A 27134-nucleotide genomic window follows, 5' to 3' on the forward strand; every position below is an offset into this window, starting at 1 on the left:
ATGAACTAATTCACAGCAAACATTTATATATTCAAAGCCCCGCCATCTTGTCCACACGCTACCATACATGTTTATAACCAAATACAAAAACGTATAATCACGGAAGATTATTACTCATAGCTCCATATTATACTTGACGTAAATAATACAAATGACTGTTGTGTACCTTTAACGTTTAACGGTTACACACTGTTTTACTGCCTCGTGTTGAATCCGCTTACCGCTTGACATCATCAGGGGGAGAGGTAAAGGGAGACTGATATACATACTATTGCTACACCTTTATATATATATATATATTTATTGTATATACATATTTATATATAGAAATATCTATTTTTTTAAAAATAATAATAATTTCCTTTTAAGTGAAGAATATACTAATTTTAAGTATTTCCATTCAAAACACATTAAACCATATAATTGTTTAAACAGGATATTGCATGTTTCAAGCTATTTGGTTGAGAAGGGTTCTAAATTGTATATAAGTGTTTATATGTGTATATACTGTATGTATGTGTTCACATACATATTTACTCATGCAAAAAATAAAGTACACCATCTTTGAATTCAATGGTTTTACGTATCAAGATATTATAACAATTATCTGGTCCTTAGCAGGTCTTAAAGGGACAGTCTACATCAGAATTTGTATTGTTTTAAAAGATAGATAATCCCTTTATTACCCACTAGTCCTAAAGCCCATTCACACGGGCCATTTTTTGCAGTACAGCGCTCCCACCCCTTGCACTCTCTCCTCCCTCTCTTGCTTTCTCTCTTCCCCTCTATTTTGATCTCTCTCCCTCTCTTTTGCAGCACTCTCTCCCCTCTCTTTTTCTCTCTCTCCCCCCTCTCTTTTGCTCTCTTTCTACCCCCTCTCTTTTGCTCTCTCTCACCCCCCTCTCTTTTGCTCTCTCTCTCCCCCTCTCTTTGCTCTCTTTCCCCTCTCTTTTGCGCTCTCTCCTCCTCTCTTTTGCTCTCTCTCTCCCCCTCTCTTTTGCTCTCTCTCTCCCCCTCTCTTTTGATCTCTCTCCCCATCTTTTGCTCTCTCTCTCTCTCCTCCTCTCTTTTGCGCTCTCTGCCCTCTCTTTTCTGCTCTCTCTCTCCCCCTCTCTTTTTCTTTCCCCCATCTCTTTAGCTCTCTCTATCTCTCTCTTTCTCTCTCCCCTCTCTTTTGCTCTCTCTCTCCCTCCTCTCTTTTGCTCTCTCTCCCCCTCTCTTTTGCTCTCTCCCCCTCTCTCTCTTTTGCTCTCCCCCCTCTCTCTCTCCCCCCTCTCTCTCTCTCTCTCCCCCCCTCTTTTGCTCTCTCTCCCCCTTCTATTTTGCTCTCTCTTCCCATCTTTTGATCTCTCTTTCCCCCTCTTTAGCTCTCTCTCCCCCCTCTCTTTTGCGCTCTCTCTCCCCCTCTCTTTTGTGCTCTCTCTCCCCCTCTTTTTCTTTCACCTCCTCTCTTTTTTTCTTTCTCTCTCCCCCTCTCTTTTGCTCTCTCCCCCCTCTCTTTTGCGCTCTCTCCCCCCTCTCTTTTGCGCTCTCTCTCTCCCCTCTCTTTTGCGCTCTCTCTCCCCTCTCTTTTGCACTCTCTCCCCCCTTTCTTTTGCTCTCTCTCTCCCCTCTCTTTTGCTCTCTCTCCCACTCTCTTTTGTTCTCTCTCCCCCCTCTATTTTGCTCTCTCTCTATACCCCTCTCTTTTGCTCTCTCCCCACCTCCCTCTCTCTCTCTCCCCTCTCTTTTGCACTCTCTCCCCCCTTTCTTTTGCTCTCTCTCTCCCCTCTCTTTTGCTCTCTCTCCCACTCTCTTTTGTTCTCTCTCCCCCCTCTATTTTGCTCTCTCTCTCTACCCCTCTCTTTTGCTCTCTCCCCACCTCCCTCTCTCTCTCCCCCCTCTCTTTTGCTCTCTCTCCCCTCTCTTTTGCTCTTTCTCTCTCCCCCTCTCTTTTGCTCTCTCTCTCCCCCCCTCTCTCTCTCCCCCACTCTCTCTCCCCCTTTCTTTTGCGCTCTCTTCCCCCTCTCTTTTGCGCTTTCTCTCCCCTCTCTTTTGCGCTCTCTCTCTCCCCCTCTCTTTTGCTCTCTCTCTCACTCTCTTTTGCTCTCTCTATCTTTCCCCCTCTATTTTTCTCCCTCTCCCTCTCTTTTGCTCGCTCTCTCTCTCCCCTCTCTTTTGCTCTCTCTTCTGCTCTCTCTTCCCTCTTTTGCTTTTTCCCCTCTATTTTTCTTCTCTTTCCCCTCTATTTTTCTTCTCTCTCCCCTATATTTTGCTCTCTCTCCACTCTCTTTTGTTCTTTCCCCTCTCTTTTGCTATCTCCCCCCTCTCTTTTGCTCTTTCCCATCTCTTTTGTTCTCTCCCCTTCTCTTTCTCTCTCCCCCTCTCTTTTTCTCTCTCTCCCCCCTCTCTTTTGATCCGTCTCTCTCGCACGCGCACACGACCACCCCCAGTCCTGCCCCTGTCACGCCCAATCCTGGCCCCGCCCACTCACGCCCACCGATGTTACGCCACAGACAGCAGATCAGGTAGACTGTAAGGCCAGATGTGTTTGTCCTCGCGCTGTCTCTACTGCGCATGACAGCTTCGGACAAACCCACTAGGATTCGCTTGTTTTGCATAACTAACAGTTATATTAATACACTTTTTACCTCTGTGATTATCTTGTATCCAAGCCTCTGCAAACTGCCTCCTTATTTCAGTTCTTGAAAGACTTGTATTTTAGACAATCAGTGCTGACTCCTAGGTTACTCCACGTGCGTGAATACAGTGTTATCTATATGACACATATGAACTAACACCCTCTAGTGGTGAAAAACTGTCAAAATGCATTCAGAAAAGAGAAGGCCTTTAAGGTCTAAGAAATTAGCATATGAACCTCCTAGGTTTAGCTTTCAACTAAGAATACCAAGAGAACAAAACAAAATTGGTGATAAAAGTAAATTGGAAAGTTGTTTAAAATTACATGCTCTATCTGAATCATGAAAGTTTATTTTGGACTAGACTGCCCCTTTAAAATTACATAAATACAACCTCAGATGAACAACAGCACATGACTTATTACATTGTGTCATGGTTTATTAAACAAAAATAAAGTGCTATTTAGTGCGGTTGCGATAGCCTTTGAAAGTATAGGCTGCGCTAGAGCGATGTCGGTTACATTATTAAAATGACATGCAAGGGCAAAAATAAAGTGCTTTAGTTTGTTTATTTAAAAATAATACGTTCCAAATGCACTACATGTTAGCAACAGGAGAAGATGCTTTAAAGTCAAATAAAACCCAAAATGTTTCTGCCATGATTCAGATAGAAAATAGATTTTTAAACAACTTTCCTATTTACTTCTATTATCAATTTTGCTTCATCTCTTAGTATCCTTTGTTAAAGGAGCAGCAATTCACTACTGAGAGCTTGCTGAACACATTGGTAAGCCAATAACAAAAGGCATATATGTTAGATATGTGCATGGCGAAAAAATTTGGTTCGGTTTCGGTTCGGATAGATTTGGATTTTTCGAATTTCAGTTCGGATCGATTTGAATTCTGCAAAATTTGAATGAATTCGTTTCGGATTTATTCGGATTTGAATTAATTCGTTTCGGATTTATTCGGATTCGGATAAATGCGGCTGAATTCGGTTCGATTCGGTTCCGAAATTCGGAATTTCGGTATGTTTTAGGTGGGATATGCTGTATTAGACTAGTATTATGTACTGTATATTAGGTGAAAATAGTACTAGTGTAATACACGGCCATCCGAATCTACCGAATAAAGTCAGTAGTTAAGAGCTTTATGGGCTAACACCGGAATATAAAGCTCTTAACTACTGTGCTCTAAAGTACACTAACACCCATAAACTACCTATGAACCACTAAACCGAGGCCCCCCCACATCGCAAACACTATCATAAAATTATTTAACCCCTAATCTGCCGACCGGACACCGCCGCCACCTACATTATAGCTATTAACCTCTAATCTGCTGTCCCTAATATCGCTGACCCCTACATTATTATTATTAACCCCTAGTCTGCCCCCCCCCCCAACGTCCCCGCAACCTAACTACAAGTATTAACCCTTAATCTGCCGACCGGACATCGCCGCCACTATAATAAATGTATTAACCCCCTAACTGCCGCACTCCCGCCTCGCAAACACTATAATAAAATTTATTAACCCCTAATCTGCCCTCCCTAACATCGCCGCCACCTACCTACAATTATTAACCCCTAATCTCCCGCCCCCAACATCGCCGCTACTATAATAAAGTTATTAACCCCTAAACCTAAGTATAACCCTAACCCTAACACCCCCCTAACTTAAATATAATTTAAATAAAATGAAATACATTTACTATAATTAAATAAATTAATCCTATTTAAAACGAAATACTTACCTGTAAAATAAACCCTAATATAGCTACAATATAACTAATAGTTACATTATAGCTATTTTAGGATTTATATTTATTTTACAGACAACTTTGTATTTATTTTAACTAGGTACAATAGCTATTAAATAGTTAATAACTATTTAATAACTACCTAGCTAAAATAAATACAAATTTACCTGTAAAATAAATCCTAACCTAAGTTACAATTACACCTAACACTACACTATCATTAAATTAATTAAATAAATTAATCCTATTTAAAACTAAATACTTACCTGTAAAATAAATCCTAATATAGCTACAATATAACTAATAGTTACATTGTAGCTATTTTAGGATTTATATTTTTTTTACAGGCAACTTTGAATTTATTTTAACTAGGTACAATAGCTATTAAATAGTTATTTACTCTTTAATAGCTACCTAGTTAAAATAATTACAAAATTACTTGTAAAATAAATCCTAACCTAAGTTACAATTAAACCTAACACTACACTATCATTAAATAAATTAAATAAATTAAATACAAATACCTACAAATAAATACAAACAAATACACTAACTAAAGTACAAAAAATAAAAAAGAACTAAGTTACAAAAAATAAAAAATAATTTACAAACATTATAAAAATATTACAGCAATTTTAAGCTACTTATACCTAATCTAAGCCCCCTAAAAAAATAACAAAGCCCCCCAAAATAAAAAAATTCCCTACCCTATTCTACATTAAAAAGTTACCAGCTCTTTTACCTTACCAGCCCTTAAAAGGGCCTTTTGCGGGGCATGCCCCAAAGAATTCTGCTCTTTTGCCTGTAAAATAAAAATACAACCCCCCCCAACATTAAAACCCACCACCCACATACCCCTAATCTAACCCAAACCCCCCTTAAAAAAAACCTAACACTACCCCCCTGAAGATCTTCCTACCTTGAGTCGTCTTTACTCAGCCGAGCCAAATTATTCATCCAATCCGGGCGATGTCTTCATCCAAGCGGGGGCTGAAGAGGTCCATCATCCGGCTGAAGTCTTCATCCAAGCGGGGGCTGAAGAGGTCCATCATCCGGCTGAAGTCTTCATCCAAGTAGGGGCTGAAGAGGTCCATCATCCGTCTGAAGTCTTCTATCAAGCGGCATCTTCAATCTTCTTTCTTCCGGCTCCATCTTCATCCCGCCGACGCGGAACATCCTTCCTCCACGACGAACTCCCGACGAATGACGGTTCCTTTAAGGGACATCATCCAAGATGGCGTCCCTCGTACTCCGATTGGCTGATAGGATTCTATCAGCCAATCGGAATTAAGGTAGGAATAATCTGATTGGCTGATGGAATCAGCCAATCAGATTCAATTTCAATCCGATTGGCTGATCCAATCAGCCAATCATATTGAGCTTGCATTCTATTGGCTGTTCCGATCAGCCAATAGAATGCAAGCTCAATCTGATTGGCTGATCGGATCAGCCAATCGGATTGAACTTGAATCTGATTGGCTGATTCCATCAGCCAATCAGATTATTCCTACCTTAATTCCGATTGGCTGATAGAATCCTATCAGCCAATCAGAATTCGAGGGACGCCATCTTGGATGACGTCCCTTAAAGGAACCGTCATTCGTCGGGAGTTGGTTGTGGAGGAAGGATGTTCCACGTCGGCGGGATGAAGATGGAGCCGGAAGAAAGAAGATTGAAGATGCCGCTTGATAGAAGACTTCAGCCGGATGATGGACCTCTTCAGCCCCCGCTTGGATGAAGACTTCAGCCGGATGATGGACCTCTTCAGCCCCCGCTTGGATGAAGACTTCAGCCGGATGATGGACCTCTTCAGCGCCACGCTTGGATGAAGACATCGCCCGGATTGGATGAAGAATTCGGCTCGGCTGAGTGAAGACGACTCAAGGTAGGAAGATCTTCAGGGGGGCAGTGTTAGGTTTATTTAAGGGGGGTTTGGGTTAGATTAGGGGTATGTGGGTGGTGGGTTTTAATGTTGGGGGGGGTTATTTTTATTTTACAGGCAAAAGAGCAGAATTCTTTGGGGCATGCCCCGCAAAAGGCCCTTTTAAGGGCTGGTAAGGTAAAAGATCTGGTAACTTTTTAATGTAGAATAGGGTAGGGAATTTTTTTTATTTTGGGGGGCTTTGTTATTTTATTAGGGGACTTAGAGTAGGTGTAATTAGCTTAAAATTGTTGTAATATTTTTATAATGTTTGTAAATTATTTTTTTATTTTTTGTACTTTAGTTAGTGTATTTATTTGTATTTATTTGTAGGTATTTGTATTTAATTTATTTAATTTATTTAATGATAGTGTAGTGTTAGGTTTAATTGTAACTTAGGTTAGGATTTATTTTACAGGTAATTTTGTAATTATTTTAACTAGGTAGCTATTAAATAGTAAATAACTATTTAATAGCTATTGTACCTAGTTAAAATAAATACAAAGTTGCCTGTAAAATAAATATAAATCCTAAAATAGCTACAATGTAACTATTAGTTATATTGTAGCTATATTAGGGTTTATTTTACAGGTAAGTATTTAGTTTTAAATAGGATTAATTTATTTAATTATAGTAAATTTATTTCGTTTTATTTAAATTATATTTAAGTTAGGGGGGTGTTAGGGTTAGGGTTATACTTAGGTTTAGGGGTTAATAACTTTATTATAGTAGCGGCGACGTTGCGGGCGGGACATTAGGGGTTAATAATTGTAGGTAGGTGGCGGCAATGTTAGGGAGGGCAGATTAGGGGTTAATAAAATTTATTATAGTGTTTGCGAGGCGGGAGTGCGGCGGTTTAGGGGTTAATACATTTATTATAGTGGCGGCGATGTCCGGTCGGCAGATTAGGGGTTAATACTTGTAGTTAGGTTGCGGCGACGTTGGGGGGGGCAGATTAGGGGTTAATAAATATAATATAGGGGTCGGCGATGTTAGAAACAGCAGATTAGGGGTTCATAGCTATAATGTAGAAGGCGGCGGTGTCTGGTCGGGGTTAGGTTGCGGCGACGTTGGGGGGGCAGATTAGGGGTTAATACTATTTATTATAGGGTTTGCGAGGTGGGAGTGCAGCGGTTTAGGGGTTAATACATTTATTATAGTAGCGGCGAGGTCCGGTCGGCAGATTAGGGGTTAATACTTATAGTTAGGTTGCGGCGACATTGGGGGGGCAGATTAGGGGTTAATAAATATTATGTAGGTGTCGGCGATGTTAGGGGCAGCAGTTTAGGGGTACATAGCTATAATGTAGGTGGTGGCGGTGTCCGGAGCGGCAGATTAGGGGTTAATAAGATAATGCAGGTGTCAGCGATAGCGGGGGCGGCAGATTAGGGGTTAATAAGTGTTAGATTAGGGGTGTTTAGATTCGGGGTTCATGTTAGGGTGTTAGGTGCAGACTTAGGCCTAGATTTGGAGTTCGGCGGTAGCCGTCAAAACCAGCGTTAGAGGCTCCTAACGCTGGTTTTGGGCGCCCGCTGGTATTTGGAGTCAGTGATTAAAGGGTCTAACGCTCACTTTTCAGCCGCGACTTTTCCATACCGCAGATCCCCCTACGCCATTTGCGTATCCTATATTTTCAATGGGATCTTTCTAACGCCGGTATTTAGAGTCGTTTCTGAAGTGAGCGTTAGAGCTCTAACGACAAAATTCCAGCCGCCTGAAAATAGCAGGAGTTAAGAGCTTTCTGGCTAACGCCGGTTTATAAAGCTCTTAACTACTGTACCCTAAAGTACACTAACACCCATAAACTACCTATGTACCCCTAAACCGAGCTCCCCCCACACCGCCGCCACTCGATTAAAATTTTTAACCCCTAATCTGCCGACCGCCACCTACGTTATACTTATGTACCCCTAATCTGCTGCCCCTAACCCCGCCGACCCCTGTATTACATTTATTAACCCCTAACTTGCCCCCCACAACGTCGCCGCCAGCTACTTAAAATAATTAACCCCTAATCTTCCGACCGCAAATCGCCGCCACCTACGTTATCCCTATGTACCCCTAATCTGCTGCCCTAACATCGCCGACCCCTATATTATATTTATTAACCCCTAATCTGCCCCCCTCAACGTCGCCGACACCTGCCTACACTTATTAACCCCTAATCTGCCGAGCGGACCTGAGCGCTACTATAATAAAGTTATTAACCCCTAACCCGCCTCACTAACCCTATCATAAATAGTATTAACCCCTAATCTGCCCTCCCTAACATCGCCGACACCTAACTTCAATTATTAACCCCTAATCTGCCGACCGGAGCTCACCGCTATTCTAATAAATGTATTAACCCCTAAAGCTAAGTCTAACCCTAACACTAACACCCCCCTAAGTTAAATATAATTTTTATCTAACGAAATAAATTAACTCTTATTAAATAAATGATTCCTATTTAAAGCTAAATACTTACCTGTAAAATAAATCCTAATATAGCTACAATATAAATTATAATTATATTATAGCTATTTTAGGATTAATATTTATTTTACAGGCAACTTTGTAATTATTTTAACCATGTACAATAGCTATTAAATAGTTAAGAACTACAGTGAGGCCTCGGTTTACGAATTTAATTCGTTCTCCGGGTCGTTTCGTATTGCGAAAAATTCGTAAACCGAAACACGTTTTCCCATAGGAATGCATTGAAAATCAATTAATGCGTTCCGGAGGTCCGAAAAAATTCAAATAAAGTGTCCAAAAAATGCTCCAAAAGGCTCCAAAAGGCTTAACAACTTGCTGCAAATGGCTCCAATGTCTCCAAAAGGCTCCACAACTTGCTGCAAATGGCTCCAAAAGGCTTAACAACTTGCTGCAAATGACTCCAAAAGGCTCAACAACTTGCTGCAAAATGGCTCCAAAACCTCTCCAACACCTCCACACTGGTACCCAAACTTCATTAATTCAATCATACTTGAGTATGCAGGGGGCACAGGGGCCACTGGTTTCGTATTGCGAAAAATATTCGTAAACCGAGGGGGGCAAACCGGCATTTTGTTTCGTATTGCGAAAAAAATTCGTAAACCGAGTCAAATTTTCTTCAAATTTCGATTTCGTAAACCGAAATTTCGTATACCGAGTCGTGCGTAAACCGGGGCCTCACTGTATTTAATAGTTACCTAGTTAAAATAATAACAAATTTACCTGTAAAATAAATCCTAACCTAAGATATAATTAAACCTAACACTACCCTATCAATAAAAAAATTAAATAAACTACCTACAATTACCTACAATTAACCTAACACTACACTATCAATAAATTAATTAAACACAATACCTACAAATAAATACAATTAAATAAACTAGCTAAAGTACAAAAAATAAAAAAGAACTAAGTTACAGAAAATAAAAAAATATTTACAAACATAAGAAAAATATTACAACAATTTTAAACTAATTACACCTACTCTAAGCCCCCTAATAAAATAACAAAGCCCCCCAAAATAAAAAATTCCCTACCCTATTCTAAATTAAAAAAGTTACAAGCTCTTTTACCTTACCAGCCCTGAACAGGGCCCTTTGCGGGGCATGCCCCAAGAATTTCAGCTCTTTTGCCTGTAAAAAAAAACATACAATACCCCCCCCCCCCAACATTACAACCCACCACCCACATACCCCTAATCTAACCCAAACCCCCCTTAAATAAACCTAACACTAAGCCCCTGAAGATCTTCCTACCTTGTCTTCACCATCCAGGTATCACCGATCCGTCCTGGCTCCAAGATCTTCATCCAACCCAAGCGGGGGTTGGCGATCCATAATCCGGTCCAGAAGAGGCTCCAAAGTCTTCCTCCTATCCGGCAAGAAGAGGACATCCGGACCGGCAAACATCTTCTCCAAGCGGCATCTTCGATCTTCTTCCATCCGGAGCGAAGCGGCAGGATCCTGAAGACCTCCAGCGCGGAACATCCATCCGGACCGACGACTGAACGACGAATGACTGTTCCTTTAAGGGACATCATCCAAGATGGCGTCCCTCAAATTCCGATTGGCTGATAGGATTCTATCAGCCAATCGGAATTAAGGTAGGAATTTTCTGATTGGCTGATGGAATCAGCCAATCAGAATCTAGTTCAATCCGATTGGCCGATCCAATCAGCCAATCAGATTGAGCTCGCATTCTATTGGCTGATCGGAACAGCCAATAGAATGCGAGCTCAATCTGATTGGCTGATTGGATCAGCCAATCGGATTGAACTTGATTCTGATTGGCTGATTCCATCAGCCAATCAGAAAATTCCTACCTTAATTCCGATTGGCTGATAGAATCCTATCAGCCAATCGGAATTCGAGGGACGCCATCTTGGATGACGTCCCTTAAAGGAACAGTCATTCGTCGTTCAGTCGTCGGTCCGGATGGATGTTCCGCGCTGGAGGTCTTCAGGATCCTGCCGCTTCGCTCCGGATGGAAGAAGATCGAAGATGCCGCTTGGAGAAGATGTTTGCCGGTCCGGATGTCCTCTTCTTGCCGGATAGGAGGAAGACTTTGGAGCCTCTTCTGGACCGGATTATGGATCGCCAACCCCCGCTTGGGTTGGATGAAGATCTTGGAGCCAGGACGGATCGGTGATACCTGGATGGTGAAGACAAGGTAGGAAGATCTTCAGGGGCTTAGTGTTAGGTTTATTTAAGGGGGGTTTGGGTTAGATTAGGGGTATGTGGGTGGTGGGTTGTAATGTTGGGGGGGGGTATTGTATGTTTTTTTTTACAGGCAAAAGAGCTGAAATTCTTGGGGCATGCCCCACAAAGGGCCCTGTTCAGGGCTGGTAAGGTAAAAGAGCTTGTAACTTTTTTAATTTAGAATAGGGTAGGGAATTTTTTATTTTGGGGGGCTTTGTTATTTTATTAGGGGGCTTAGAGTAGGTGTAATTAGTTTAAAATTGTTGTAATATTTTTCTTATGTTTGTAAATATTTTTTTATTTTCTGTAACTTAGTTCTTTTTTATTTTTTGTACTTTAGCTAGTTTATTTAATTGTATTTATTTGTAGGTATTGTGTTTAATTAATTTATTGATAGTGTAGTGTTAGGTTAATTGTAGGTAATTGTAGGTAGTTTATTTAATTTTTTTATTGATAGGGTAGTGTTAGGTTTAATTATATCTTAGGTTAGGATTTATTTTACAGGTAAATTTGTTATTATTTTAACTAGGTAACTATTAAATAGTTCTTAACTATTTAATAGCTATTGTACATGGTTAAAATAATTACAAAGTTGCCTGTAAAATAAATATTAATCCTAAAATAGCTATAATATAATTATAATTTATATTGTAGCTATATTAGGATTTATTTTACAGGTAAGTATTTAGCTTTAAATAGGAATCATTTATTTAATAAGAGTTAATTTATTTCGTTAGATAAAAATTATATTTAACTTAGGGGGGTGTTAGTGTTAGGGTTAGACTTAGCTTTAGGGGTTAATCCATTTATTATAGTAGCGGTGAGCTCCGGTCGTCAGATTAGGGGTTAATAATTGAAGGTAGGTGTCGGCGATGTTAGGGAGGGCAGATTAGGGGTTAATACTATTTATGATAGGGTTAGTGAGGCGGGTTAGGGGTTCATAACTTTATTATAGTAGCGCTCAGGTCCGCTCGGCAGATTAGGGGTTAATAAGTGTAGGCAGGTGTCGGCGACGTTGAGGGGGGCAGATTAGGGGTTAATAAATATAATATAGGGGTCGGCGATGTTAGGGCAGCAGATTAGGGGTACATAGGGATAACGTAGGTGGCGGCGGTTTACGGAGCGGCAGATTAGGGGTTAAAAAAAATATGCAGGGGTCAGCGATAGCGGGGGCGGCAGATTAGGGGTTAATAAGTGTAAGGTTAGGGGTGTTTAGACTCGGGGTACATGTTAGAGTGTTAGGTGCAGACGTAGGAAGTGTTTCCCCATAGGAAACAATGGGGCTGCGTTAGGAGCTGAAAGCTGCTTTTTTGCAGGTGTTAGGTTTTTTTTCAGCTCAAACAGTCCCATTGTTTCCTATGGGAGAATCGTGCACGAGCACGTTTTTGAGGCCGGCCGCGTCCGTAAGCAACTCTGGTATCGAGAGTTGCATTTGCGGTAAAAATGCTCTACGCTCCTTTTTTGGAGCCTAACGCAGCATTTGTTTGAACTCTCGATACCAGAGTTAAATTTATGGTGCGGCCAGAAAAAAGCCCGCGGAGCGTTAACAGCCCTTTTACCGCCGAACTCCAAATCTAGGCCTTAGTGTTTCCCCATAGGAAACAATGGGGCTGCGTTAAGAGCTGAACGCTGCTTTCTTGCACGTGTTAGGTTTTTTTTCAGCCGAAACTGCCCCATTGTTTCCTATGGGGGAATGCCGAATATACCGAGCTAATTCGGATTTATTCGGTAGATACGGCAGCTAATTCGGATTCATTCGGTAGATTCGGAAGTATTTTAATTCGGAAATTCGAATCGATCCGAATCTCCGAATTTACTGAATTTCCGAATTAATCCAAAACGAATCGCACATGTCTAATATATGTGCAGCCACCAATCCTCATCTAGTTCCCAGATCCTAAGCCTACCTAGATATCCCTTTCAACATACCAATAGAATTAAGCAAATTTTATAATAGAAGTAAATTGGAAAGTTGTTTAAAATTGGATGCCCTACCTGATTCATAAATTTTTTTTGAGGGGTTTAATTTCCCTTTAATTTTTAATTAATTTATTAATTGTTTCTCTTCTGTTTCAGCACATATGGATCCCAGAGGCCTGTCACCTAGGCAAATAAAAAGTGACAGCGACGATGATGACCTGCCAAATGTGACCTTAGATAGTGTTAATGAAACCGGATCTACAGCCCTATCTATAGCAAGAGCCGTCCAAGAGTGAGTATCATGTGACCTAGCTGTACAATATTAGCTGCCATCAGTTGTCTCTTTGGGTTTTCATCATGTCATTGTATGGTACATATGGCAATTGTTTTCAGATAATTCATTTTTCTTTCTTCTAGGCTGCAGCGTCTTTCTTCTCTTGCCAGTCGTTTTAATAAAACATTTATAGTGTGAGCCCTACATGATACACTGTTTTTTGTTTTGTAAAATGTATGCGCTATTAACATGAAACAAGCAAATCATTTCCCAAGTCGATACAAATAAGGAATCTGGGAAATGTGCAACACATTTGAATGTATACTGATGTGATAATAGATATATTACATTTGTAGGATGCATCTATTTATAGTGAAACACCTTAATTATGCAATTTCATTATTTATTTTACTTTTTCTACTGTAACTTAAATCTGAAACAAGAGTCCATTCTGTGGAATTCTAAACCCTGAGTCATCAACATGATGCACAGTGATTGCTTGACATGTGCAGGAGGTCATTTATAACTGTCCATAATTGGTTACAGCAATGGAGATAAACTACACTAAATTTTCAAGGGTATGTCTTTGGTTCACAAAACAATGCAAATTGTGCTAACAAAATGACACTTAATTTAATAAATTATTTCATTATACTGGACTTTTTAGGGGTCGATTTATCAAAGGCTTATCAAAGGCTTTGCAAGCCTTTTGACCCACTATGGCTTCAGGTTCTCAAAAGAGAACCTGCTCGCCGTATTTAACAAGCAGCAGTCATCAGATCGCTGCTTCCTTAGTCTTTCTCCACCTCTAAATTGGCGAAATTCAATCTCCGCGGTCTAGTCCGACTGTGAAGATTGACAGCTCCTGCCCGCGTGTGATTGGCTGTGCACAGGCAGGAGGCGGGATTGCATGTGAGTGCAAAATAGCGCTCGTGTGCAATGCTGAATTCCGCCAGGGGAATTCAGCCCGCCAGAGGCAAGCTGCAGTGGAAATGGGCACGTATGTGCGCCCCCTGTACTCCTCACCTTGATAAATCGCCCTTTGTAAGTAAGCACAAAATATATTAACAGCTTTATTTGAGTTTTCATTTATGATGCATATTATGTGACCTTTTTATTATGGATTTGGCTGTTATGTTTGATGATGATGACATTTAATTTAAACAATGTTGTATTTTTATTAAATAAAAAGAAAAATGCAACTAATAACATCATATAGTTCCATTTAAGGGACACTGCAGCATTTTTACTTTATTCTATATAAAATAGTGTATTGCACAGTGCATTATAGTTTGTTTGTTTTGGAAAAAAAGGTGGTCTTGTACTAAGAAAAAAATATTCTTTTTTTTATGCCACTGCATGGACCAGAATCCCATGGTCAGAAGAAAAAGTGCAGTCAGTTTGCTAGGTAGTGAAGCATATGGACCTAGATTTACTAACGCGTTTCAAGTAGTGAACTTGTCTTTATTAAGGAATAGATACAGCATTATTGTATGCATCTAATGAAATGTGGGAGTGGCTTTGTACATTGTTTTTTTAGCTCCTAAACATACCTATGTGCAATAACAATACTGTAAACATTGGTTTTGCATATATGCTTATATTTTAGACATAATGAGCTATTTGGGAAGTTTCATCTTGCCTGAATGATACAGATTTGTTGCTATATTTTCTTTATGGTTCAGCAAAGTAAGGGTGATATTGTGTCTGCTATGCTTTTGTTGATTGCTTTTGTAATTGTTTGTATACCCTGTTGTGTGTGTGAACAATGGTAGAACAGTGTCTGTGCTATGAGCTGAATTCTTTCACAGATACATTTGTAGCGGAAATTAGTTATTTAGTTTCATGTATTTTATTTGAAATAAATAAAAAGATATGCAAGTAATTACATTTTACGCCTCAGTATTTAAATCTCAGGGGTACCCCCACACATACTTCTTAGCTTTTTTTCATCAGGGTGCAAATGAAAAATCTTGCATCTCAGGTATAGCTTATTAAAAAACTGATTTGATGAAACACCTCCATAAGAAGCATTATGTGAAGACGCCAGACAATGTTCCATTCATTCCTTTTTCCCTCAGGTGAAAAGGATGTCATGATATTGTTTTGTTGTAACTTGCGGTGCACAAGAATTAGGGTCTATGGGTTTAGGACAACAAAAATATATAAAATATAGGTTGCCAGTTCACTATATAGATTTAAAGGGACAGTAAACTCAAAGTTAAACTTTCATGATTTAGATAGAACAGGCAATTAAAAAAATGTTTCAGTTTACTCATGCTATCTAATTTGCTTTGTCTTCTTGATATCCTTTGTTAAAGAGTAGGCTCAGGAGTAGCAATGTGCTATGCCACCAATCACCTGCTAGCTCCCAGTAGTGCACTGAAGCTCCTGAGCATACCTAAGTATACTCTTCAACAAAGGATACCAAGAGAATTAAGCAAATCTGATAATTGAGGTCAATTGGACAATTGTTTAAAATTGCATGCTGTATCCAAGTTATAAACGTTACATTTTGAATTCACTGTCCCTTTAAAGCATAAACACGTTAACAAACCAATTAGCAACCAAAAATAGTACAGAATTTTACTCTTGCAATATGTATCCAGTTTGGTTTACTTTACTTGACATTATGACTGTCAAATGTATTTATCAGCTACAGTAAACTAATACAGTTACACCAAACTAATTTTATAACCTGACATAAGGTTAGATTCATAGACGGTTGTAAATCTGAAATCATGTTCGAAATTCATTGATTGTCAGTTGTCTATTTTTGCTTTTCCAGCACATGAAATGGGAACTTATTACTAAGAAATTAAAAAAATGTACAACTGCAACCACTTCAGAAACATGTAAATGTAAATTGTAAAAGTTGTATTTGTATTTTTGTTACAGAAAAGTAGTCTCAGTGGATAGTATGAGGGGTGTCTCAAAAACCAAACCTTGCCACAAAAAAGAGCTGACCGTGGGCCTTCCATGGGTGTGATTTAGGTATCTCACCTAACGCTCAGCCGAGCATGCAGAATATTTTATTTTATGTTTATTTTTTTAAAGTTTTCCTTTGTGCAAATATCAGAGAGGACTGCTTCATAGAGGGTGTGTTTTCCCATTTTAATTAATCTATATTATAAGCTTGTGAAGGTATTTTATATATTATGATGCCAGCTTCCTTGTGTCAGGGTGCCAGGAATCAGACGAGAAGTGCAAAAATAATCACACCTTTATTAATAGCAAAAAATAATAAAAGTCCATAAGTCAAATAAAAAGACAGGAATCAAAACCAGAGCTGGTAGTCAGACGAGCCGAGTCAGGAGCCAAAGCGAGTAGTCAGACGAGCCGGAATCAGGAACAAGGAGAACAGCAGAGTCAGGAACAAGCCAGGGATCAGGAACCAGGAGGGACGTCAGACAGCCAGGTAATACACAGGAGCTCTCACAAACAGGTCTGAGACAACGCAAGGGCAAAAGCATACTGAACAGAGGCCCTTTAAATAATAAGTGATGACATCACAATTCTGAGACTGCATCCTGTCTCACATGGATGATGTACACCAGTCTGGCCATAAAAGGAAGTGCAGGAAATGAGCAGCATCACACAGTATGCACCAGAGTCAGCAAGAGAGGTGAGTAAAATGGCTGCCAGCAGCACATGGCAAACAAAACAGGGAAAAACACTGACACCTTGTTATTAATTAGAGCTAATCGTATGTGGTGAGAAGTGAACGGCAGAGTGACAGATGTGGCTCTATTTATTACAATAGAGTTTAATTCACAAAGCTCTGACAAGGAGTGGGTACAAATCTCTTTGAATTACCTGTTTTTTGAGTTGCAGTTTTTTTTCCATAGAACAGTTTCAGGAATATGATTATTGAATCCAAGCCATTGTCTTGTTAGTATTCAGAAATAATCAGAGGCAGAAAGCATAGACATGTGAACAAAATCCACATCTATTCAGGGAATTAGCACGCTCTATAAATATAGTGTTCAGAGAAGAGAGCTAATGCATATTTTGCTTTCAAAACAGGAAGTTTTATGGGGTATGATTCACATTTTGTGAGAAACAGCATTACCTACTGTGGCAAAGTACTTTTTCTCGAGGTATAAAAATATATCACTTTGGCGTAAGCTTAAAAAACAAAATGTATGCTTACCTGATAAATGTATTTATTTCTGGCATGGAGAGTCCACGATTCATTCCAATTACTAGTGGAATATTCAACTCCTGGCCAGCAGGAGGAGGCAAAGAGCACCCCAGCAGAGCTGTTAAGTGTCACTTCCTTTACCCATAACCCCCAGTCATTAGGCTGAAGGGAAATGGAAAAGGAGATAACACAAAGGTATAAGATAACCACCTGCATGTTGGCATCACAGATAAAAGTATCGGCCAACTTAAAAGTGTTGATCCTATCCTGGATCTCCTCTATAGTGATATCTTTCAAAATCAGATCAGACAAGGCATTGCACCAATAAGATGCAGCCCCCGCAACCATTGCAATACTTGCAACTGGTGGCCACTGTAATCGCTGATGAATGTACATCTTTCTTAAGTAAGCCTCTAGCTTCTTATACATGGGATCCTTGAAAGAGCAACTATTCTCAATAGGAATAGTAGTTCTCTTGGATAGAGTAGAGATAGATCCCTCTACCTTGGGCACTGTACACCACGAGTCACTTATAGAGTCAGCCGCAGGAAACATTTGTTTAAAAACAGGGGGCGGGGAAAAAGGAATCCCTGGCTTATCCCATTCCTGAACTATAATTTCCAACATATGGTCTGGAACTGGAAAAACTTCCACAGAAGAAGGAACATCATAAACTCTATTAAGTTTACAAGACTTTTTTGGATTCTCAGCGACAGAAGAGTCGGAGTCTTCCAAAGTAGCAAGGACCTCCTTCAAAAGTAACCTGAGGTGTTCTAGCTTAAATCTAAAATAAACCTCCTCTGAATCTGTAGAATTTTCCACTTTAGAGTCTGAGATCTCACCCTCAGAAGCTACTGAGGTATCCTCTTAAACAAACATTTTAGATAGGCTGACTAAAGCAGACTTAGCGGAGTCAGAACCCCTACCAACAGAAATATATGTTTAGATTTCCTCTTACACTTACCAGTAACAGGAAAGGCTGATAAAGCCGCATAAACCGCAGAAATTAACTGTGCTGCAAAATCCCCAGGTAAATAAACACCTCAGGAGGTTGTTGAGGGGAACCGCAGGGCACTACATGAGAAACTGTTAAAGCTTGGGACATTTGAGGGGAAAGCTGAGTCAAACGTATAACACAACGTTACATTTTAAGACTATTTTCTGTCAGCCTCATAAAATCTCTGCAGTGCCCTCAAAATCTGCCCTTTATTAAACGAATATGTTCTTAAATAGACATAAATTTCCCCTGAATTATATCCACAGAAATCCTTGATTAACACTTAGGGTTATATTTATTAATGTCCTCCGCATATCGATAAATGCAGACAGCATACACTGTCGGCATTTATCATTGCACCAGCAGTTCTTGTGAACTGCTGATGCAAAGCTGGCCCCCAGCAGATTTGCGGCCAATCGGCCGCTAGCAGGGAGTGTCAATCAACCCGATCGTATAGGATTAGGTTGATTTCTGTCTGCGGCCTCAGAGCAGGCGGACAAGTTATGGACCAGCGGTCTTTAGAAGGGGCATCAAGCTGCATACGGAGCTTGATAAATTGACCCCTTAGAGTACTGGCACCTTCTAACCTAGAAGGGAAAGCACTTACCTGTGGAAGTTGCTGTCAGGCAGGGAACAGCTTCTTAGGTGTGACAGATTACACCACATCTTACATTGACCTGTAGAAAGAGAAAAAATAAAGTAACCAACTCTGGTTTACTCTGGTGGCATTTGTTGTTAGAAATAAAGCAAGGACCACCTCGCCACCTTCTAACTGCTAAAAGCCACCATTACTCTTACTAAAGAGATTGACATGGACACAGCATAGCTCCAAATCCTTGCTTACAGGAAAAAGTACCCATTAAAGGATTAAATCTTCTCAGACACTCATCTTCGCCATCCTCCCGATCACAGAGGCAAAGAATGACTGGGGGTTATGGGTAAGGAAGTGACACTTAACAGCTCTGCTGGGGTGCTCTTTGCCTACTCCTGCTGGCCAGGAGTTGAATATCCCACTAGTAATTGGAATGAATCGGGGACTCTCCATGCCTTAGGAAAGACATTTTTTTGAGAGCTTCATCTTTGAAAATAGGTTTTGTTCGTTTTCTAGTGACTTAAGGACCAGTAAATACAGTAGATTTACATAATTAACAAATACATGATAAAAAGACAATGCAATAGCACTTAGGGGCCAATTTATCATGGTCCAAATGGAGCCGTATACCCCTGTTTATGTCCGCTGCTCCTTAACTCGTCCGCCTGCTCTGAGGCGGCGGACAGCAATCCGCCTGATCGCATACGATCGGGTTGATTGACACGAATCTGCAGGGGGGGCATTGCACAAGCAGTTCACCAGAACTGCTTGTGCAATGATAAATGCTGACAGCGTATTCTGTCGGCATTTATCGATGTCTGGCGGACATGATCGCTACAGCTGTGCAAATTTTGTTAATGGAAGTAAATTGGAAAGTTGTTTGATATTGCATGCTCTATCTGAATCATGAAGGTTTCACTTTTACTTGAGTGTCCCTTTAAAGGGTCATTTAATACCTTGTAATTACAACATAATTCTATTGTCTAATTGTAGAATAACATACCAGCCAAACATTAACAAAAGAAAAGAACACCTTGTTTGCTGCTATTGTTTTTTCAATGGCCAAACTACACCCACCACTTTCCTAATTTGGAGGAAGCAACCTGGACTTGTTACTGTAATAGAAAAGGCAATCCCTATTCATTATCGGCTAGATTATGAGTTTTGCGGCATGAGTGAAAAAGCAGCATTAAGGCTCTTTTCGTTCATGTAATTGGCAAGAGTCCATGAGCTAGTGACGTATGGGATATACAATCCTACCAGGAGGGGCAAAGTTTCCCAAACCTCAAAATGCCTATAAATACACTCCTCACCACACTCACAATTCAGTTTTACAAACTTTGCCTCCTATGGAGGTGGTGAAGTAAGTTTGTGCTAAGATTTCTACGTTGATATGCGCTTCTCAGCATTGTTGAAGCCCGATTCCTCTCAGAGTACAGCGAATGTCAGAGGGACGTGAAGGGAGTATCACTTATTGAATACGATGATTTCCCTAACGGGGGTCTATTTCATAGGTTCTCTGTTATCGGTCGTAGAGATTCATCTCCTACCTCCCTTTTCAGATTGACGATATACTCTCAATTTACCATTACCTCTACTGATAACTGTTTTAGTACTGGTTTGGCTATCTGCTATATGTGGATGGGTGTCTTTTGGTAAGTATGTTTTTTATTACTTAAGACACCTCAGCTATGGTTTGGCACTTTATGCATTTATATAAAGTTCTAAATATATGTATTGTACTTATATTTGCCATGAGTCAGGTTCATGTATTTCCTTCTGCAGACTGTCAGTTTCATATTTGGGGAATATAAACATTTTTTAAAGAAATGTATTTCTTACCTGGGGTTTAGTCTTTTTTTCAATTGACTACTTCTTGCAAATTGCGGTTGGTATAAGGCCCGCAGGTGCGGTATTAGGCCCGCGGGTGCGTCAAATGCTAAACTTTATTGCGTCATTCTTGGCGCGAAAATATTTTTGGTGCGAAAAAATAAGTCTATGACGCAACTTCGTCATTTCCGGCGTCATACTTGACACAGAGACCTTTCACACGGTTGCATCATTATTGACGCGAGTGTGTCATTTCCGGTTATTTTTGGTGCCATACTTGGCGTCATACTTGGCGCCAAACTTTTTCATTATTTCAATACCCCATTGATGTTTGCCTCTTGCTTTTTTCTCTATCAGAGGGCTATGCTATTTGCATTTTTTCCCATTCCTGAAACTGTCATATAAGGAAATAGATCATTTTGCTTTATATGTTGTTTTTTCTCTTACATTTTGCAAGATGTCTCAATCTGATCCTGCCTCAGAAGTTTCTGCTGGAACATTGCTGCCTGCCAAAGCTAAGTGCATTTGTTGTAAAATTGTAGAAATTATTTCGCCAAATGTCATTTGTAATAGTTGTCATGATAAACTTTAAACATGCAGATAGTGTATCCATCAGTAATAGTACATTGCCAGTTGCAGTTCCTTCAACTTCTAATGTGCATGATATACCTGTAAATTTGAAAGAATTTGTTTCTGATTCTATCCTGAAGGCTTTGTCTGCATTTCCACCTTCTAATAAACGTAAAAGGTCTTTTAAAACTTCTCATTTAGTTGATGAAATTTCAAATGACCAACAACATAATAATTTATCCTCTTCTGATGAGGATCTATCTGATACAGAAGATCCTTCCTCAGATATTGACATTGACAAATCTACTTATTTATTTAAAATAGAGTATATGCGTTCTTTATTAAAAGAAGTGTTAATTACTTTGGATATTGAGGTAACCAGTCCTCTTGATGTTCAGTCTAATAAACATTTAAATGCTGTTTTTAAACCTCCTGTGGTTTCTCCAGGGGTTTTTCCTATTCCTGAGGCTATTCCTGATATGATTTCTAAGGAATGGAATAAGCCAGGTACTTCTTTTATTCCTTCTTCAAGGTTTAAAAAATTGTATCCTTTACCAGCAAAATCTATAGAGTTTTGGGAACAAATCCCCAAAGTTGATGGGGCTATTTATACTCTTGCTAAACGTACCACTTTTCCTATGGAAGATAGTACTTCCTTTAAGGATCCTTTAGATAGGAAGCTTGAATCTTATCTAAGGAAGGCCTATTTATATTCAAGTCATCTTCTCAGACCTGCAATTTCTTTGGCTGATGTTGCGGCTGCATCAACTTTCTGGTTGGAGAATTTAGCGCAACAGGAATTGGATTCTGACTTATCTAGCATCATTCGCTTACTGCAAATATGCTAATCATTTTATTTGTGATGCCATTTTTGATATTATCAAAATTGATGTTAGATCCATGTCTGTAGCTATATTAGCTAGAAGAGTTTTGTGGCTTAAATCTTGGAATGCTGATATGACATCTAAATCTAGATTACTATCTCTTTCTTTCCAAGGTAATAATTTATTTGGTTCTCAGTTGAATTCTATTATTTCAACTGTCACTGGGGGAAAGGGAGTTTTTCTGCCTCAGGATAAAAAAACATAAGGGTAAATCTAAGGCTTCTAACCGTTTTCGTTCCTTTCATCAGAATAAGGAACAAAAACTCAATCCTCCCCCCAAGGAATCTGCTTCCAATTGGAAGCCTTCCTCAAATTGGAATAAATCCAAGCCTTTTAGGAAACCAAAGTCAGCCCCTAAGTCCGCATAAAGGTGCGGCCCTCATTCCAGCTCAGCTGGTAGGGGACTGATTAAGGTTTTTCAAGGATATTTGGATAAAATCTGTCCAAAATCAATGGATTCAGAGTATTGTCTCTCAAGGGTATTGAATAGGATTCAGAGTAAGACCTCTTGTGAGAAGATTTTTTCTCTCACGTATCCCAGCAAATCCAGTGAAAGCTCAGGCTTTCCTGAAGTGTGTTTCAGACCTGGAGTCTTCAGGGGTAATCATGCAAGTTCCTCTTCAGGAACAAGGTTTGGGGTTTTATTCAAATCTATTCATTGTCCCAAAGAAGGAAAATTTATTCAGACCAGTTCTGGATCTGAAAATTTTGAATCGTTATGTAAGAGTACCAACTTTCAAGATGGTGACTATAAGGACTATTCTGCCTTTTGTGCAGCGAGGACATTATATGTCCACATTAGACTTGCAGGATGCATACCTTCATATTCCAATTCATCCTGAACATTATCAGTTTCTGAGATTCTCTTTTCTAGACAAGCATTACCAATTTGTTGCTCTTCCATTTGGCCTAGCAACAGCTCCAAGAATCTTTTCAAAGAAATCAGAGAACAGGGTATTGCGGTGTTTCCTTATTTGGACAATATCTTGGTACTAGCTCAGTCTTTACGTACTGCAGAATCTCACACAAATCAACTAGTGTTGTTTCTTCGGAAACATGGTTGGAGGATCAATTTACCAAAAAGTTTCTTGATTCCTCAGACAAGGGTCACCTTTTTAGGCTTCCAGATAGATTCAGTGTCCATGACTCTGTCTCTAACAGACAAGAGACGTTTAAAATTGGTTGCAGCCTGCCGGCACCTTCAGTCTCAGTCATTCCCTTCAGTGGCTATGTGCATGGAAGTTTTAGGTCTCATGACTGCAGCATCGGACGTGATCCCCTTTGCTCGTTTTCACATGAGACCTCTACAGCTTTGTATGCTGAATCAACCGTGCAGGGATTATACAAAGATATCACAATTAATATCCTTAAATCCCAATATACGACACTCTCTGACATGGTGGATAGATCACCATCGTTTAGTTCAAGGGGCTTCTTTTGTTCGGCCAACCTGGACTGTGATCACAACAGATGCGAGTCTTTCAGGTTGGGGAGCTGTTTGGGGATCTCTGACAGCACAAGGGGTTTGGAAATCTCAAAAGGCGAGATTACCAATAAATATTTTAGAACTGTGCAATTCTCAGAGCTCTTCAGTTTTGGCCTCTGTTAAAGAGAGAACCGTTCATTTGTTTTCAGACAGACAATATCACAACAGTGGCTTATGTCAATCATCAGGGTGGGACTCACAGTCCCCAAGCTATGAAAGAAGTATCTCGGATACTTGCTTGGGTGGAATCCAGCTCCTGTCTAATCTCTGCTGTGCATATCCCAGGTGTAGACAATTGGGAGGCGGATTATCTCAGCCGCCAGACTTTACATCCAGGGGAGTGGTCTCTCCATCCAGATGTATTTTCTCAGATTGTTCAGATGTAGGGTCTTCCAGAGATAGATCTCATGGCCTCTCATCTAAACAAGAAACTTCCCAGATACCTGTCCAGGTCCAGGGATGTTCAGGCGGAAGCAGTGGATGCGTTGACACTTCCTTGGTGTTATCATCCTGCTTACATTTTCCCGCCTCTAGTTCTCCTTCCAAGAGTGATTTCCAAAATCATCATGGAACAATCATTTGTGTTGCTGGTGGCTCCAGCATGGCCACACAGGTTTTGGTATGTGGATCTGGTTCGGATGTCCAGTTGCCCGCCTTGGCCACTTCCATTACGGCCAGACCTACTATCTCAAGGTCTGTTTTTCCATCAGGATCTCAAATCATTAAATTTGAAGGTATGGAAATTGAACGCTTAGTACTAAGTCATAGAGGTTTCTCTTACTCAGTGATTAATACTATGTTACAAGCTCGTAAATCTGTCTCTAGAAAGATTTATTATAGAGTTTGGAAGACTTACATTTCATGGTGTTCTTCTCATAAATTCTCCTGGCATTCTTTTAGAATTCCTAGAATTTTACAGTTTCTTCAGGATGGTTTGGATAAGGGTTTTTCTGCAAGTTCCTTGAAAGGACAAATCTCCGCTTTTTCTGTTTTATTTCACAGAAAGATTGCTATACTTCCTGATATACGCTGTTTTGTACAGGCTTTAGTTCGTATTAAGCCTGTTATTAAATCAATTTCTCCTCCTTGGAGTCTTAATTTGTTTCTGAAGGCTTTACAGGCTCCTCCATTTAAACCTATGCATTCTTTGGACATTAAACTACTTTCTTGGAAAGTGTTGTTCCTTTTGGCCATCTCTTCTGCTAGAAGAGTTTCTGAGCTATCTGCTCTTTCTCGTGAGTCTCCTTTTCTGATTTTTCATCAGGATAAGGCAGTTTTGCAGACTTCTTTTCAATTTTTACCTAAGGTTGTGAATTCTAACAACATTAGTAGAGAAATTGTTGTCCCTTCCTTGTGTCCTAATCCTAAGAATTCTTTGGAAAGATCCTTACATTCTTTGGATGTGGTAAGAGCTTTGAAATATTATGTGGAAGCTACTAAAGATTTCAAGAAGACTTCCAGTCTATTTGTTTTATTTTCTGGTCCTAGGAAAGGTAAGAAGGCTTCTGCTATTTCCTTGGCTTCTTGGTTGAAACTTTTGATTCATCAAGCTTATTTGGAGTCGGGTCAGGCCCCGCCTCAGAGAATTCCAGCTCATTCTACTAGATCAGTCTCCACTTCGTGGGCTTTTAAGAATGAAGCTTCAGTTGATCAGATTTGCAAAGCGGCAACTTGGTCCTCTTTGCATACATTTACTAAGTTCTACCATATTGATGTATTTGCTTCTTCGGAAGCAGTTTTTGGTAGAAAAGTTCTTCAGGCAGCTGTTTCAGTTTGATTCTTCTGCTTTTAATTTAAGTTTTTTTCTTTCAATTATGGAAATAAACTTATTTTTTTGGGTTGTGGATTAATTTTTTTCAGCGGAAAATGGCTGTTTTTATTTTTTTCCCTCCCTCTCTAGGGACTCTTGAGTGGAGATCCACATCTTGGGTATTGCTATCCCATACGTCACTAGCTCATGGGCTCTTGCCAATTACATGAAAGAAAACATAATTTATGTAAGAACTTACCTGATAAATTAATTTCTTTCATATTGGCAAGAGTCCATGAGGCCCACCCTTTTTATGGTGGATATGATTTTATTGTATAAAGCACAATTATTTCCAAATTTCCTTTGTTGATGCTTTCTACTCCTTTCTTTATCACCCCACTGCTTGGCTATTCATTAAACTGAATTGTGGGTGTGGTGAGGGGTGTATTTATAGGCATTTTGAGGTTTGGGAAACTTTGCCCCTCCTGGTAGGATTGTATATCCCATACGTCACTAGCTCATGGACTCTTGCCAATATGAAAGAAATTAATTTATCAGGTAAGTTCTTACATAAATTATGTTTTTCACTACCGCTGGTATTACGAGTCTTGCAGGTTTAGCTGCACCGCACACTTTTTTGGCCGGAACGCAACGTAACTACCGCAGCTTTCCAAAAGTCCTTTTTCAATAGGACATCCACAGCGCCGATATTACGAGTTTGCCTGGGAGGTCAAAAAGTGAGCAGTACAGCCTAAAACTACAAGATCCATAACGTAAACTGAAAGTCAGTAGTTATGAGTTTTATGTTATAACGCCGTAACATAAAACTCATAATTAAAGTGCTACAAAGTACATTAACACCCATAAACTACCTATTAACCCCTAAACCGAGGCCCTCCCGCATCGCAAACACTAAAATAAAATTATTAACCCCTAATCTGCTGCTCCGGACATCGCAGCCACTATAATAAACATATTAACCCCTAAACCGCTGCACTCCTGCATCGTAAACACTAGTTAAATATTATTAACCCCTAATCTGCTGCCCCTAACATCGCAGCAACCTACATTACTGATATTAACCCCTAATCTGCTGCCCACAATATCGCTGCCACTATACTAAAGTTATTAACCCCTAAACCAAACCCTAAGTTTAACCCTAACACCCCTAACTTTAATGTAATTAAAATACATCTAAATAAAATCTATTATTAATAACTAAATAATTCCAATTTAAAACTAAATACTTACCTATAAAATAAACCCTAAGCTAGCTACAATATAACTAATAGTTACATTGTATCTATCTTAGGTTTTATTTTTATTTCACAGGCAAGTTTGTATTTATTTTAACTAGGTAGACTAGTTAGTAAATAGTTATTAACTATTTACTAACTACCTAGTTAAAATAAATACAAACTTACTTGTAAAATAAAACCTAACCTGTCTTTGTCAGGTTTACTCTCATCCTTCAACAAATGTGTAGTTACTACTGTTCCTTTAAGAGTTTGAACAAGTAACATTCTCCTGCCTATTTAAGCTCCTCCTGCCCATTTCACATTGCTTAGTATTGTAGATAACTACTTAGTCTACAGTGAGCCTACTTCGTGTGAACGCTGTTCACTACTCAAGTCTTTGTTCAAATTCTACATACAGCTTTCCGACACCTGTGTGAACGCTGTTCACAAACTACTAATTCCAACTTATACAG

At 39.6% G+C, this 27134-nt stretch overlaps 1 protein-coding gene across 1 annotated transcript in view; it reads left to right on the forward strand.

Annotated features, from left to right (window-relative positions):
• KLF12 (KLF transcription factor 12) overlaps positions 1-27134 on the forward strand; it is a 451426-nt gene that overhangs the window by 310455 nt on the left and 113837 nt on the right. Inside the window, exon 4 of the mRNA XM_053707926.1 lies at positions 13053-13188. Within this exon, the coding sequence (XP_053563901.1) occupies positions 13053-13188 (136 nt within the window). The remainder of the gene's footprint in view (positions 1-13052; positions 13189-27134) is intronic.

The sequence above is a fragment of the Bombina bombina genome, chromosome 3 (assembly GCF_027579735.1).
Source record: "Bombina bombina isolate aBomBom1 chromosome 3, aBomBom1.pri, whole genome shotgun sequence".
Taxonomy (NCBI): domain Eukaryota; kingdom Metazoa; phylum Chordata; class Amphibia; order Anura; family Bombinatoridae; genus Bombina; species Bombina bombina.